This window comes from Erpetoichthys calabaricus, chromosome 10, assembly GCF_900747795.2.
Source record: "Erpetoichthys calabaricus chromosome 10, fErpCal1.3, whole genome shotgun sequence".
NCBI classification, from domain to species: domain Eukaryota; kingdom Metazoa; phylum Chordata; class Cladistia; order Polypteriformes; family Polypteridae; genus Erpetoichthys; species Erpetoichthys calabaricus.
The window spans coordinates 137,442,655-137,455,382 of record NC_041403.2 but is presented as its reverse complement, the minus strand read 5'-3'; the positions used below and the strand labels follow the sequence as shown (position 1 = coordinate 137,455,382).

The 12,728-nt window shown below is 40.5% G+C and overlaps 1 protein-coding gene across 1 annotated transcript in view; it reads right to left on the bottom strand.

The window, feature by feature from the left end:
* The window catches only part of slc13a3 (solute carrier family 13 member 3), a 129,793-nt gene that overhangs the window by 61,354 nt on the left and 55,711 nt on the right, over positions 1–12,728 (bottom strand). Inside the window, exons 4-6 of the mRNA XM_028811932.2 lie at positions 10,428–10,491; positions 3,343–3,522; positions 2,291–2,416 (exon numbers count right to left, since the gene is read on the bottom strand). Coding sequence (XP_028667765.1) covers positions 2,291–2,416; positions 3,343–3,522; positions 10,428–10,491 — 370 coding nt within the window. The remainder of the gene's footprint in view (positions 1–2,290; positions 2,417–3,342; positions 3,523–10,427; positions 10,492–12,728) is intronic.

Sequence of the window (12,728 nt, the reverse complement as noted above, 5' to 3'; positions counted from 1 at the left end):
CAATTTTTTCCTTGCATTGTTGGTATTTATTGCCGGTGGCCTGTCTATCGTAATGGCTGTAACAAATGTGATATCGGAGACGCTCTACAGTATCTTTAAAATAACATTTTGGTTTTATGTACAGCATTTACATGTTATAGATTTTTCACATATTTTTATATTACCTACTCAATTACAATATGTTTAAAACTGTATTACGTATTAAATAAAACTCCTCAATGATATACGATATGTATGTTTGTGAGTAGTATATAAACTGTGTTTACATACATAATTTCAACGAATCTTACCTAATAACTAAGAGAATATAAAGGGTTTATGCTGTATAACTGTATGGGGAATATTTAAAAACCATGTGGGAGAGTTTATAAGGACTTAAAATATATAAAAATAACCATATAAACATATGGTTTCTACTTCACGGATTTTCTTATTTCGCGGGTGGCTCTGGAACGCAACCCCCGCGATGGAGGAGGGATTACTGTACTAACATATGAGACATCTCTCATTCAAAAGTCTGAATTGTCCATCATTCTTTAGCACAGTTAACATGAAAAGCTTACTATCTGGCTGCTCTGTGGAGCACATCCTAGCCACCTCTAAGAGTGCACTAAGGAAGTATACTGCTGGTGGCAAAGTACACATTCTGTCCAAGTCCACCACACAGGATTATATTTGGTTTAACATCTACATGTTGTGGCAGACGACCAGGGACCTTGCCCTACTGGGACACCTGGAACAGGGAAGGACCGAGAGAGGGGCAATATATTCCCCTGGATGCAAGAGGGCAGCCCCCTGGATTCCATCAAGACCACGGATACAGAGCTGGGAAGCTTAGCCCTGTGGGGGTCCAAGGTCACCACCAAGGGGCACTTGGATGGTGCCTGTGCCAAAGACAACAGCACTTCCGCCACACCAGGAAGTGCTGCCGGAATAGGAACAATGTACGTCTGGAGTGCTTCCGGGTGCAAGGGCAGCACTTGCGCCACACTAGGGAGACCATCACAAAGCACCTGGGAGGGATTAAAGGGGCCTCCTCACTCCATGTGGGGAGCCGGGGTCAGGTGGCAGTAGACGGAGCTTGCAAGAGAGGAGTGGAGGCGAATTAAGGAAGTTAAAGAAGGACTGAGTTTAGCGTGGTGATTTGTGCACTGTGTTTGTGCTGTGTGCTCAAAAGAGGATAAAACGGAGTGTGTTTTGAACATTTGGAGTCCATGTCTGTCTGTGTCGAGGCTGATCTTTCACAATGTCTTCTTTCTTTAAAATAATCACACCTGAGAGGATTCACCATGGCTGTCTCAGCAACTGGACATTTTATCATTCACTTCAATATCTTAAACCTCTCATGGTGTAGTTTCCATTTTAGATTCAGTTATCAGTACTTGTGATAGTACTAGCTTCAATGTACTCTTTCTTCACAGGGCTCCAGGGTAGGCAACCATCAACTTTGCCATAAACTGTTAAACTGGGCATATGTTTATCTGTTTAACTTGTTTAAATTTTTGAGAATCAGATAATATTCATCAACAGGAGTATATATAACTAATACTGTCTCTCCAATCACCATTCTTCAAACATGTCTTCCTGTGAAGCTTCTATGGACAACCCTGTTAACAAATCACCATTTCCATCTTTGACTTTAGATGCTAAAAAATTTGGATTCTTCTGCCACATTTGTGTTTGGCTGTTTCTTTACTGTGCTGTGTAGATTACATTCATCTAGCAAGCTTCAACTCTTTTTTAATAATTTCCTTAATTTATTTGCAATGCACATTGTTATAGTTTTGCTTATGAAAAAAAAATCAATCAAACCTTGATTGACTGAAGAAAAAATTCATAATAGGCCATGCTGGGCAGTTCACCTGAAAATATTTTACATTAAAAGCTAGAAGTTGAATGTCACATCCAGCTGCCTTCTCCTCTATGTTTAAATGCATTACTCGATTGGAATAACAATACATGTAAACACTGCACCAAAGCTCTGTAAATGTAACTCATCTGGAGATGGGGGCTTCACTACAGATAAGTGCCATATAAAAGCCTCATGCATGCTGTTTACAAAAAGTGAAGTTAATGGATTGTTTGTTCAAGACTCATATTTCCAGCCTATTTACAGGCTTACCTATGGAATGTTTAAATGTGTCTTCTGCACCTTACAAATTTTTCAACAGGACTAAAGTCATATATCAAATGTGTCTTGAATTAAACATCGTTACAAGCAAAGAATGTCTAATGTGCCATCACATGGTTTCAACACTCAATAACGTGAATGCAATTTAAATTTCTGTACCTTGGACTGAGGCCCCCGTACAGGAAAGAAATCCAGATCCATCCCAGGAACAGAAAGATAACCATCAGGGGAAAGGCAAAGATAAACCAGGATCCAAAGTTAATCACGTCACATTTTGGGAAGAAGCTGAAAATCAAAATCAGTTTTGTGAAGAAAGCTTCAAAATCATAAAGAAGGAAAAAATAACAAGGCATGCTGGCTAATTCCAGATGTATGAATAATTTCTGATGTATGGATGTAACCAAAGATCATTTGAAAAAGTTACACCTAGATTATTACTTACTTATTTCATCAGTTTAAAGACAGTAATATCACATTGTCTTTGCAATGTGAATTTTAACATAAGAAGAAACCAGAAGGAAATATTAAATTTAGTTACCAAACTGCTATTGAAACTAAGCATCTAAATAAAATAAGTAACTTCATGAAATGGCTATTAGGTGCTAAACCTAAAGCTTACATCTTGCCAGCTCCCAAGCCATTCTGCTCTCTAGCTGAATAAGTGCTCTGTGGTGGTGAAGTGCAGGTAACCTGCATACCAATCACACCCTCTCAGGACTTGTAAAGAAAGGTGTCAATTATTGCTATCTTGAAAGTAGAAAAGCAAACTAGTGAAGAGCTATCTGGACCCCATGAGTCTCAATGGTACCATAGTGGAAATCGACAATGGCAGGCACAGCCAAGAACCCCTGGGCTAAGGAAGACCATCATTAGCTTTAATCATAGATGCCATTCAGCAGCTGAACTTTTATACTCCTCTCTCCCTGATTGATTTAGGCTATGTATAATCATCAGTTTAAAATTTGCATCCACATAGAGATGATATATTAATAGTGCAGCTTTTTTATTTGTTTTCTAATAAAAACAAAAAGAGAAAAAAATGCAAAATTATCTGACACATCGCTAGCATAGACTCAGATAATGAGAGCTATCATGCAAAATCAGTAGCAAAAATCTTTAGAAATTCTGTTTTAACCAGTGGTCATTTACATTTTAGGAGACAACTCAGTGATAACACAGTAACGTAGAAGGAGAACAAGCCAAACACATACCTACTGAGCTGTCCCACCAGGATGAGGTTGGGTGATGTCCCAGTCAAGGTAGCAGTGCCCCCAATGCTAGCAGAATACGGGATGGCGATAAGGAAGCCCTTCCAGACATTCTTTTGGTATTCTGCCTCCTGGCGGATTTCCAATGAGGACTGAGTCTCAGCCATTTCCTGAAAATCGACCCTTGAGAGAAACATTTGAGAGACACAGTAGCTTTGTTATGATGACATTTAGCAATTTGGCCTTAGGGAATAAACATCAGAGTGGGAATGCATTTGTCTGTGTTTTCACCAATATGCTGAAATTGGTCCCTGACAAAAAGGGCAAATGTCTATCCAAAGTCACCTTTTGAGAAGAACAACAATAATTACTGCAGGACAAGAAACGAGAGGTGCAATTGCAATTACATTAATCGTGAAATTAGTTCAGGGCGATTGCCATGAGTTCAAGGTACAATGAGATTCTTACTGCACAAGGCCAGAGCTGATTGTATCATTCATGTGTGGGAGAGAGCAATAGAAACTGAATTAAAGACTTATGCTGAAAGGAAATTAAACAATGAAACTTCTGCTGTTGTGAATTTCCCCTTGGGATTAATAAAATATCTGTCTGTCTGTCTGTCAGTCAGTCACTCAGTCAGTCATCCAGTCAGGAGCTTAGTAGCACAAGGTGACAGAATCTTGATGATTAATTTGTACATGGTAATGACATAGGAGACACACTGACACACATACATAGACCACATTAGCTACACACATTTGAGAAGTGCTTCGGTCTGCTGCAATGTTTTCTCTCATTTTAACTATTGCATCACTACATGTCATAACAGCAGCAAACGCTGCTCTAGTCTAGATGAGCATTGTGGTCTATGGACACGCTACGTGTTAAAACACTGCAGCTATATTCTATTCATGGCATGTTTGCATTTCCAGTTAGAGAGTAATGTTAACTTCCTTCAGTTATTCTTTACTGGTGGTGTTGTTAGGCACATTTTGTGATTCATGTGTTTTGAGTACTGAAATCTGCATTTTCTCTGGCTCTTCATTATCAGCGCTCTTAATGGCAGACCTTTTGAGTGTGACACACCATTAACTTCAAATGCATATATTTACAGTATATCTCTCTATTATAGAAAAAAAAAATGAGACGTGATCTTTTGAAGAGAGACAGAGAGACACTTTCTTGTCCCGCGACATGGGCAGGACACATGCAGAGCAGGTTAGAGATAATGGAAGTAGGAAAATTCAAAAGTCTGAAAAAAATTTAGAGTAAATATTGCATTAGCACAAACAAACGGAAAATATTACTCAGTGAAATAACATAACAGCAAAAAGACATCGAATAGTATTTAAGGATGTCTGGGGGACAAGAGAAACAAGGCATTTTAAACGTTCGAAGCACCGCACATGTGCATTGTGCTCTCTACACATGTGACACACATTTAGATTAGCATTTAGATTAGCATATTGTTAAAAAACGCTTCTTTGACTCATCAGCAGCTTTAAAACTTTCAAACATAATAACCAATCAGTCCGTTTATAGTGCCAACTATAATAGCGAGGAGAATGTAAATAGTAAGGTGGAAAGATTTAATACTAAAGTGAGGGCTGCTGTTGACTTAGTTGCACCTGAAAAGACAGTTAAAAAATCTTCTAGCATTGTTATACCATGGAAGACCCAAAGAGTGTCTGATTTAAAGAGAACATGCCGTAGAGCTGAGCGTAAATGGAGGAAAACTAAACTAACTATTGACTATGAAATATTAAAAGTTAAAATAACAGAATACAATAACACAGTCCGTCTTGAGAGGCGCTGCTATTTCTCTAAGATTATAAATAACAATGCTAGTAATCCCAGAGTCTTATTTTCAACGATTGATCATCTGTTAAACCCAGGTAACTCAAAGGAATGCCTCCTAAGTACTTCCAGTAAAACCTGTGAGGCTATCGCTGTATTTTTCAATCAAAAAATTAATGATATTCGAAATAACATAGTATATCTCCCCAACACTAAGGATCCTCCTAAACCCCAGTACCCCATAATAAACAAATTAAAGTCTTTCACTAGGATAGATTTACCTGATTTACATAAAATAATTTCTCAAATGAAACCCTCCACCTGTGCCCTTGACCCAATACCAACAAATTTTTTCAAAGAAGTATCGGGCGTGCTTAGTGATAATGTTCTTGACATAGTAAATTCGTCATTAGATACGGGGGTCTTCCCAGACTGTCTTAAGACTGCGGTAGTTAAACCCCTACTTAAGAAAAATAATCTCGATCCCTCTGCTCTTGAAAATTATAGACCCATCTCTAACCTGCCTTTCTTAAGTAAAATTCTAGAGAAGGCAGTCATTATACAGTTAAATGAGCACCTCAATAAACATGCTATTCTTGATAAATTTCAGTCAGGTTTTAGAACAAATCACAGCACAGAAACTGCACTCGTTAAAGTAGTAAATGACTTGCGGGTAAATGCAGACAGAGGCCATTTATCTGTTCTCATCCTCTTAGATCTGAGTGCCGCATTTGACACCATTGATCATAATATTCTTAAGAATCGCCTTAGTCAATGGGTGGGCCTCTCTGGCAGTGTCTTAAATTGGTTTGAATCCTACCTGGCAGGGAGAAAATTCTTTGTTAGTTGTGGTAATTATAACTCAAAGACACATGATATTCTATATGGTGTTCCACAAGGCTCTATCCTGGGTCCACTGCTCTTCTCAATCTACATGCTTCCATTAGGTCAGATTATCTCAGGGCACAATGTGAGCTACCACAGCTATGATGATGACACACAGCTGTATTTATCAATAGCACCTGATGACCCCAAATCTCTTGATTCGCTAACACAATGTCTAACTTGTATCTCAGAATGGATGAATAGTAACTTTCTCAAATTAAATAAAGAAAAAACCAAAATCTTAGTGATTGGCAATAATGGATACAATGAGGCTATTAGAAATAAACTGGATGCATTAGGATTAAAAGTCAAATCAGAGGTAAAAAGCTTAGGGGTAACCGTTGATTGTAATCTGAATTTTAAATCGCATATTAATCAGATCACTAGGACAGCATTTTTTCACCTAAGAAACATAGCAAAAGTTAGACCTCTTATATCATCGAAAGATGCAGAGAAATTAGTTCATGCATTTGTTTTCAGTCGGCTAGATTACTGTAACGCACTCCTCTCGGGTCTACCCAAAAAAGACATCAATCGTTTGCAACTAGTGCAGAATGCAGCTGCTAGAATCCTTACCAGGAAAAGAAAATCTGAACACATTTCTCCAGTTTTGATGTCACTACACTGGTTACCTGTGTCATTCAGAATTGACTTTAAAATTCTGCTTATGGTTTATAAAGCTTTAAATAATCTCGCCCCAGCTTATATATCGGAATGTCTGACACCTTATATTCCAAATCGTAACCTCAGATCCTCAACTGAGTGTCTCCTTAGAATTCCAAGAGCAAAACTTAAAAGAAGTGGTGAGGCGGCCTTCTGCTGTTATGCACCTAAAATCTGGAATAGCCTGCCAGTAGGAATTCGCCAGGCTAATACAGTAGAGCACTTTAAAAAACTACTGAAAACACATTATTTTAACATGGCCTTCTCATAACTTCACTGTAATTTATTCCTGATACTCTGTATATCCAATTCATTATAATAACTATTCTTTCAAAATCTGTACTAACCCCTACTCTCTCTTCTGTTTCCTTTTCCGGTGTCCTGTTGGTGGTGGCGTGCGCCACCACCATCTACCCAAAGCACCATGATGTTCCAACAATGATGGATGGATTAAAAGCCAGAAGTCTGTATGACCATCAGCATCAAGTGACTCCGTGAGAACCCTAACTACAAAGAGGACTGTTTCATTTATGTTAGGTAGAATGCCCAAAGGGGACTGGGCGGTCTCGTGGCCTGGAACCCCTACAGATTTTATTTTTTTCTCCAGCCTTCTGGAGTTTTTTTTTTGTTTTTTCTGTCCACCCTGGCCATCGGACCTTACTCCTTTCTATGTTAACTAATGTTGTCTTATTTTAATTTCTTATTTTGTCTTTTATTTTTCTTCTCTTCATTATGTAAAGCACTTTGAGCTACTTTTTGTATGAAAATGTGCTATATAAATAAATGTTGTTGTTGTTGTTGTAGATGTTTAATAGGGCCATTTTAGGTGTAAACAGAAGCTTGGAAACAAGAGCACCTCTGAGCTTTGCAGTTCAAAAGCTTGTTACATTCACAGCCCCTACTTTGAGCGTTGTCTTCATGAGGCATTGGATTACTGTAATAATGTGACACCCAGGGAGCTGTGTAATCGTTCCTACTCACTTTTAAGCAAAATTCACTCATGGTTGTCTACAGATGTATATATATTATACATCTATATGTCCATACATATATATTATATGTCTGGCATCGGTGAGACTAACACCAATAGACAACGACTAGAACACTAAATATTAAATACAGCATCACGCAACAGATATAACTAACAAACACAGTTAGCAGCATAAGTGGTGCTGAGAAACCTTATAACCAGAGACTAAAATCTATCCTGGAATCTTGTGATATCAGTTCTGACAGTCCTGTATATTCTGCCAAAATAAAAAGGGGAGGAAGTGCCTGTGCAGGATGGCTGATGTCTTTTAAAAATACTGTTTCCTTTTCTAAAGGCTATATCACATTACACAATTTTTCCCACAATTTTAAATCCCAGGCTTCATCAATATAACTTCAGCATGTCGTGAGCTGTCATGGCTCCCCTCGTAATTTATACCCATGTAATTTGACATCCTCAAGATTTAGTCCAAACAGTCTGTTTGATTTGTTCTAAATCATAAGGTGGGCTCAGTGAGTGTGAGAGCTGACAACCACACAAGGAATAAGGGACAAGGGAGTTTTGGGCTGCATGAAAAAAAGTCAGGCTTGTCTGTCTGATGTGTCATGTGTGTGGTGCTATGACAGAATGGAAACTGGAAAAAAAAATAAAAAGATAAAAAAATTGGGCTGAGATTGTGACTGAACTTGCTTTACCTGAAAGACTTTATACAGCACCAGTCCTGCCATATAGCATGTGATTTATTGGCGGTCAGAATGTAACAAGCTCACAATACTTTGGAAACTTTGCTGGAAAGCCAACATATCCATCCATCCATCCATTCTCTTTCGCTTATCCGAGGTCGGGTCGCGGGGGCAGCAGCTTGAGCAGAGGTGCCCAGACTTCCCTCTCCCCGGCCACTTCTTCTAGCTCTTCCAGGAGAATCCCGAGGCGTTCCCAGGCCAGCCGGGAGACATAGTCCCTCCAGCGTGTCCTGGGTCTTCCCCGGGGCCTCCTCCCGGTTGGACGTCCCCGGAACACCTCCCCAGGGAGGCGTCCAGGAGGCATCCTGATCAGATGCCCGAGCCACCTCATCTGACTCCTCTCGATGCGGAGGAGCAGCGGCTCTACTCTGAGCCCCCTCCCAGATGACTGAGCTTCTCACCCTATCTTTAAGGGAGAGCCCAGACACCCTGCGGAGGAAACTCATTTCAGCCGCTTGTATTCGCGATCTCGTTCTTTCGGTCACTACCCATAGCTCATGACCATAGGTGAGGGTAGGAACATAGATCGACCGGTAAATTGAGAGCTTTGCCTTATGGCTCAGCTCCTTTTTCACCACAACAGACCGATGCAGAGCCCGCATCACTGCGGACGCCGCACCGAACCGCCTGTCGATCTCACGCTCCATTCTTCCCTCACTCGTGAACAAGACCCCTAGATACTTGAACTCCTCCACTTGAGGCAGGATCTCGCTCCCAACCCTGAGAGGGCACTCCACCCTTCTCCGGCTGAGGACCATGGTCTCGGATTTGGAGTTGCTGATTCCCATCCCAGCCGCTTCACACTCAGCTGCGAACCGATCCAGAGAGAGCTGAAGATCACGGCCTGATGAAGCAAACAGGACAACATCATCTGCAAAAAGCAGTGACCCAATCCTGAGTCCACCAAACCGGACCCCCTCAACATCCTGGCTGCGCCTAGAAATTCGGAAAGCCAACATAGAGTCGTATAATTTGTCTTCTTCTGATATCTAGTTGTGTAATTTGAAATCCTCTTCCAGCAAGATCAACAACTGCAGTTCCCTCTCACCAGAAGTTGTGAAAGCTTAAGGCAGTGTGTGTCGCTGTGTAATATTCTAAGACACCTTCTTCACTGCTTTGTGGTGATGAGCAGAACACACATAGTAAAAGCAGTGATGCAAAGTAATGAATTACGTTTACTCTCATTATAGTACTTGAGTAATTTATGGAGGAAATTGTAGTTTTTAAAGAATTTTAAACACAAACACTTTTGTGTTTAATTTGCTCTTTAAAAATGATATTATTTAGTAAGGATTCTACTTTGTTACTTTTTCAAGACATGTCTTTACAAACTACAATTGACTGCCTAAGTTCAAAATCCATAGTTCACAGTGGTTAGAAACAAAAAAAAGAGATACAAGCACTTTTGGGTTCATAAGTCATGATCCTGACATTCAATGGCCGTCCAGTGCCCTGGCTCTAAGTGGTTAGATCTCAGTAAATCGCAGAAAGAGTACTTCAGGGCACCAGACTAGGGGAAAGAGATGCTCAATGTAGCTGATCTCTTTCAAGTTTTTACACATTCGTGGCACATCATGGAGCTTAATCTTCCCTTTGACACAATTACTCTTCAATCAGGCACTGTATTAAATGTGCAGAAAGCACTATGTAAACTATACGGCCCAAAGGCAGGAGCCAAAACATCCTCTGTGTGTGTGAGTGTGAGAGAATGAGAGAAACGGCAAGTCAGAGGGATACTAGGCAATAACATGGATCTCAGTGGCTTTGAAACAGGAATGGCTGTGGTCACCACAAAATATATCCAAAATAAGGAAAGGCAGTCCTGTTAGGGTTTTTAGGGTATGACAAGTTTAGGCCAGCACTTCAAATACTTTCTGTCAGCTGCTAAGAGTTTATGAAAGGGGCTGATATGATTCATGCAGAATAATGCAATTGAAGCAAGCATCCATCAGATGTCTGAATCATAAATTGTAGAATTAATTATTAGAAGAAAAAATGTCTTTCTGTACCGTTCTTCCAGATTGAGAAATTGTGCTTCAGTTGGCAAACTGTGTAACTTCATTGGTGCAATATCTGAAATGAAAAAGGAATAAGTGCAGGCAGTTAAGAATGACCCAATGAAAAAATAAGTATACTTTGAAAAAATACAAAGACTGACCTCCAGGTATTTATGGGAATGATACAATGATAGGAGTTGACAATGCCACTACTCTAGGTCACCTTGCTCCATTTTCAGAACATGGTTATGTGGAGGAGGTAACATTTTTATTAATTCTTGAATGGGTAAACAAAACATTTGGTGAGCTAATACATGGTCAATTGTCATTCAAATATGCTTTGAACACATTACTCCAAAGAATCGCTTTATACTGTATGTAAAAGTGCTAGCATGCATATGGGGGATTTCCATTAAAAAAAGAATAAACAGAAGAAGACGACCACTATCACTTACAAAATAATCACTACACACACACACACATTATATATACAGTGGGTATAGAAAAGAATCACCCCCTTCAAAATATTCCCATTTTTATTGCTTTACAGCCTTAAATGAAAACACACAAACCAATATTTTTTCCAGCTTTACTTACTCAAGGCAATCTATAACATCCAAGTGAAAGATATCATAGCTACAGTTCAGAAGAATTTTTATAAATCAAAAACAAGAAATTCTGAGATGAATAAAGGATCATACCCCCCACCCCCCAATGTCAATGTCATTTTGTTGACCAACCTTTTGCTTTAATGACAGCCTTGAACCTGTTGGGATACTTCTCTATCAGCTTTGCACATCTAGATTGAGCGCTCACTCTTCTTTACAGTTTAACTGTTCAAGTTTGGTCAAATTGGATGGTGAGCGTTGGTGGACTGCTATCTTCAAATCATTCTACAGATTTTCAATGGGATTTAGGTCTGGGCTCTGACCACCATATCTACTCTATACAGTATATATAAAATCCTAAGCCTAGTAGTGTAACGGTGACATTTTTATGTCACGGCTTTAAAATCGGGCTGATTTTCAGACAGACAGACAGACAGACAGATAGATAGATAGATACTTTATTAATCCCAAGGGGAAATTCACATACTCCAGCAGCAGCATACTGATAAAAAACAATATTAAATTAAAGAGTGATAAAAATGCAAGTATAACAGACAATAGCTTAGGAATTGAAGAGTCGCATAGTGTGGGGGAGGAATGATCTCCTCAGTCTGTCAGTGGAGCAGGACAGTGACAGCAGTCTGTCGCTGAAGCTGCTCCTCTGTCTGGAGATGACACTGTTTAATGGATGTAGTGGATTCTCCATGATTGACAGGAGCCTGCTCAGCGCCCGTTGCTCTGCCACAGATGTCAAACTGTCCAGCTCCATGCCTACAATACAGCCTGCCTTCCTCACCAGTTTGTCCAGGCGTGAGGCGTCCCTCTTTTTTATGCTGCCTCCCCAGCACACCACCGCGTAGAAGAGTGCACTAACCACAACGTCTGATGGAACATCTGCAGCATCTTATTGCAGATGTTGAAAGACGCCAGCCTTCTAAGGAAGTATAGTCGGCTCTGTCCTTTCTTGCACACAGCATCAGTATTGGCAGTCCAGTCTAATTTATCATCCAGCTGCACTCCCAGGTATTTATAGGTCTGTACCCTCTGCACACAGTCACCAGTGATGATCATGGGGTCCATGAGGGGCCTGGTCCTCCTAAAATCCACCACCAGCTCCTTGGTTTTGCTGGTGTTCAGTTGTAGGCGGTTTGAGTCGCACCATTTAACAAAGTCCTTGATTAGGTTCCTATACTCCTCCTCCTGCCCACTCCTGATGCAGACCATGAGAGCAGTGTCGTCAGCGAACTTTTGCACGTGGCAGGACTCCGAGTTGTATTGGAAGTCCGATGTATATAGGCTGAACAGGACCGGAGAAAGTAGAGTCCCCTGCGGCGCTCCTGTGTTGCTGACCACAATGTCAGACCTGCAGTTCCCGAGACGGACATACTGAAGTCTGTCTGTAAGATAGTCCACGATCCACGCCACCAGGTATGAATCTACTCCCATCTCTGTCAGCTTGTCCCTAAGGGGCAGAGGTTGGATGGTGCTGAAGGCGCTAGAGAAGTCCAGAAACATAATTCTTACAGCACCACTGCCTTTGTCCAAGTGGGAGAGGGATCGGTGTAGCGTATAGATGATAGCATCCTCTGCACCCACCTTCTCCTGGTATGCGAACTGCAGAGGGTCAAGGGCGTGGTGGACCTATGGCCTCAAGTGGTGAAGCAGCAGTCGCTCCATGGTCTTCATCACATGTGACGTCAGAGCG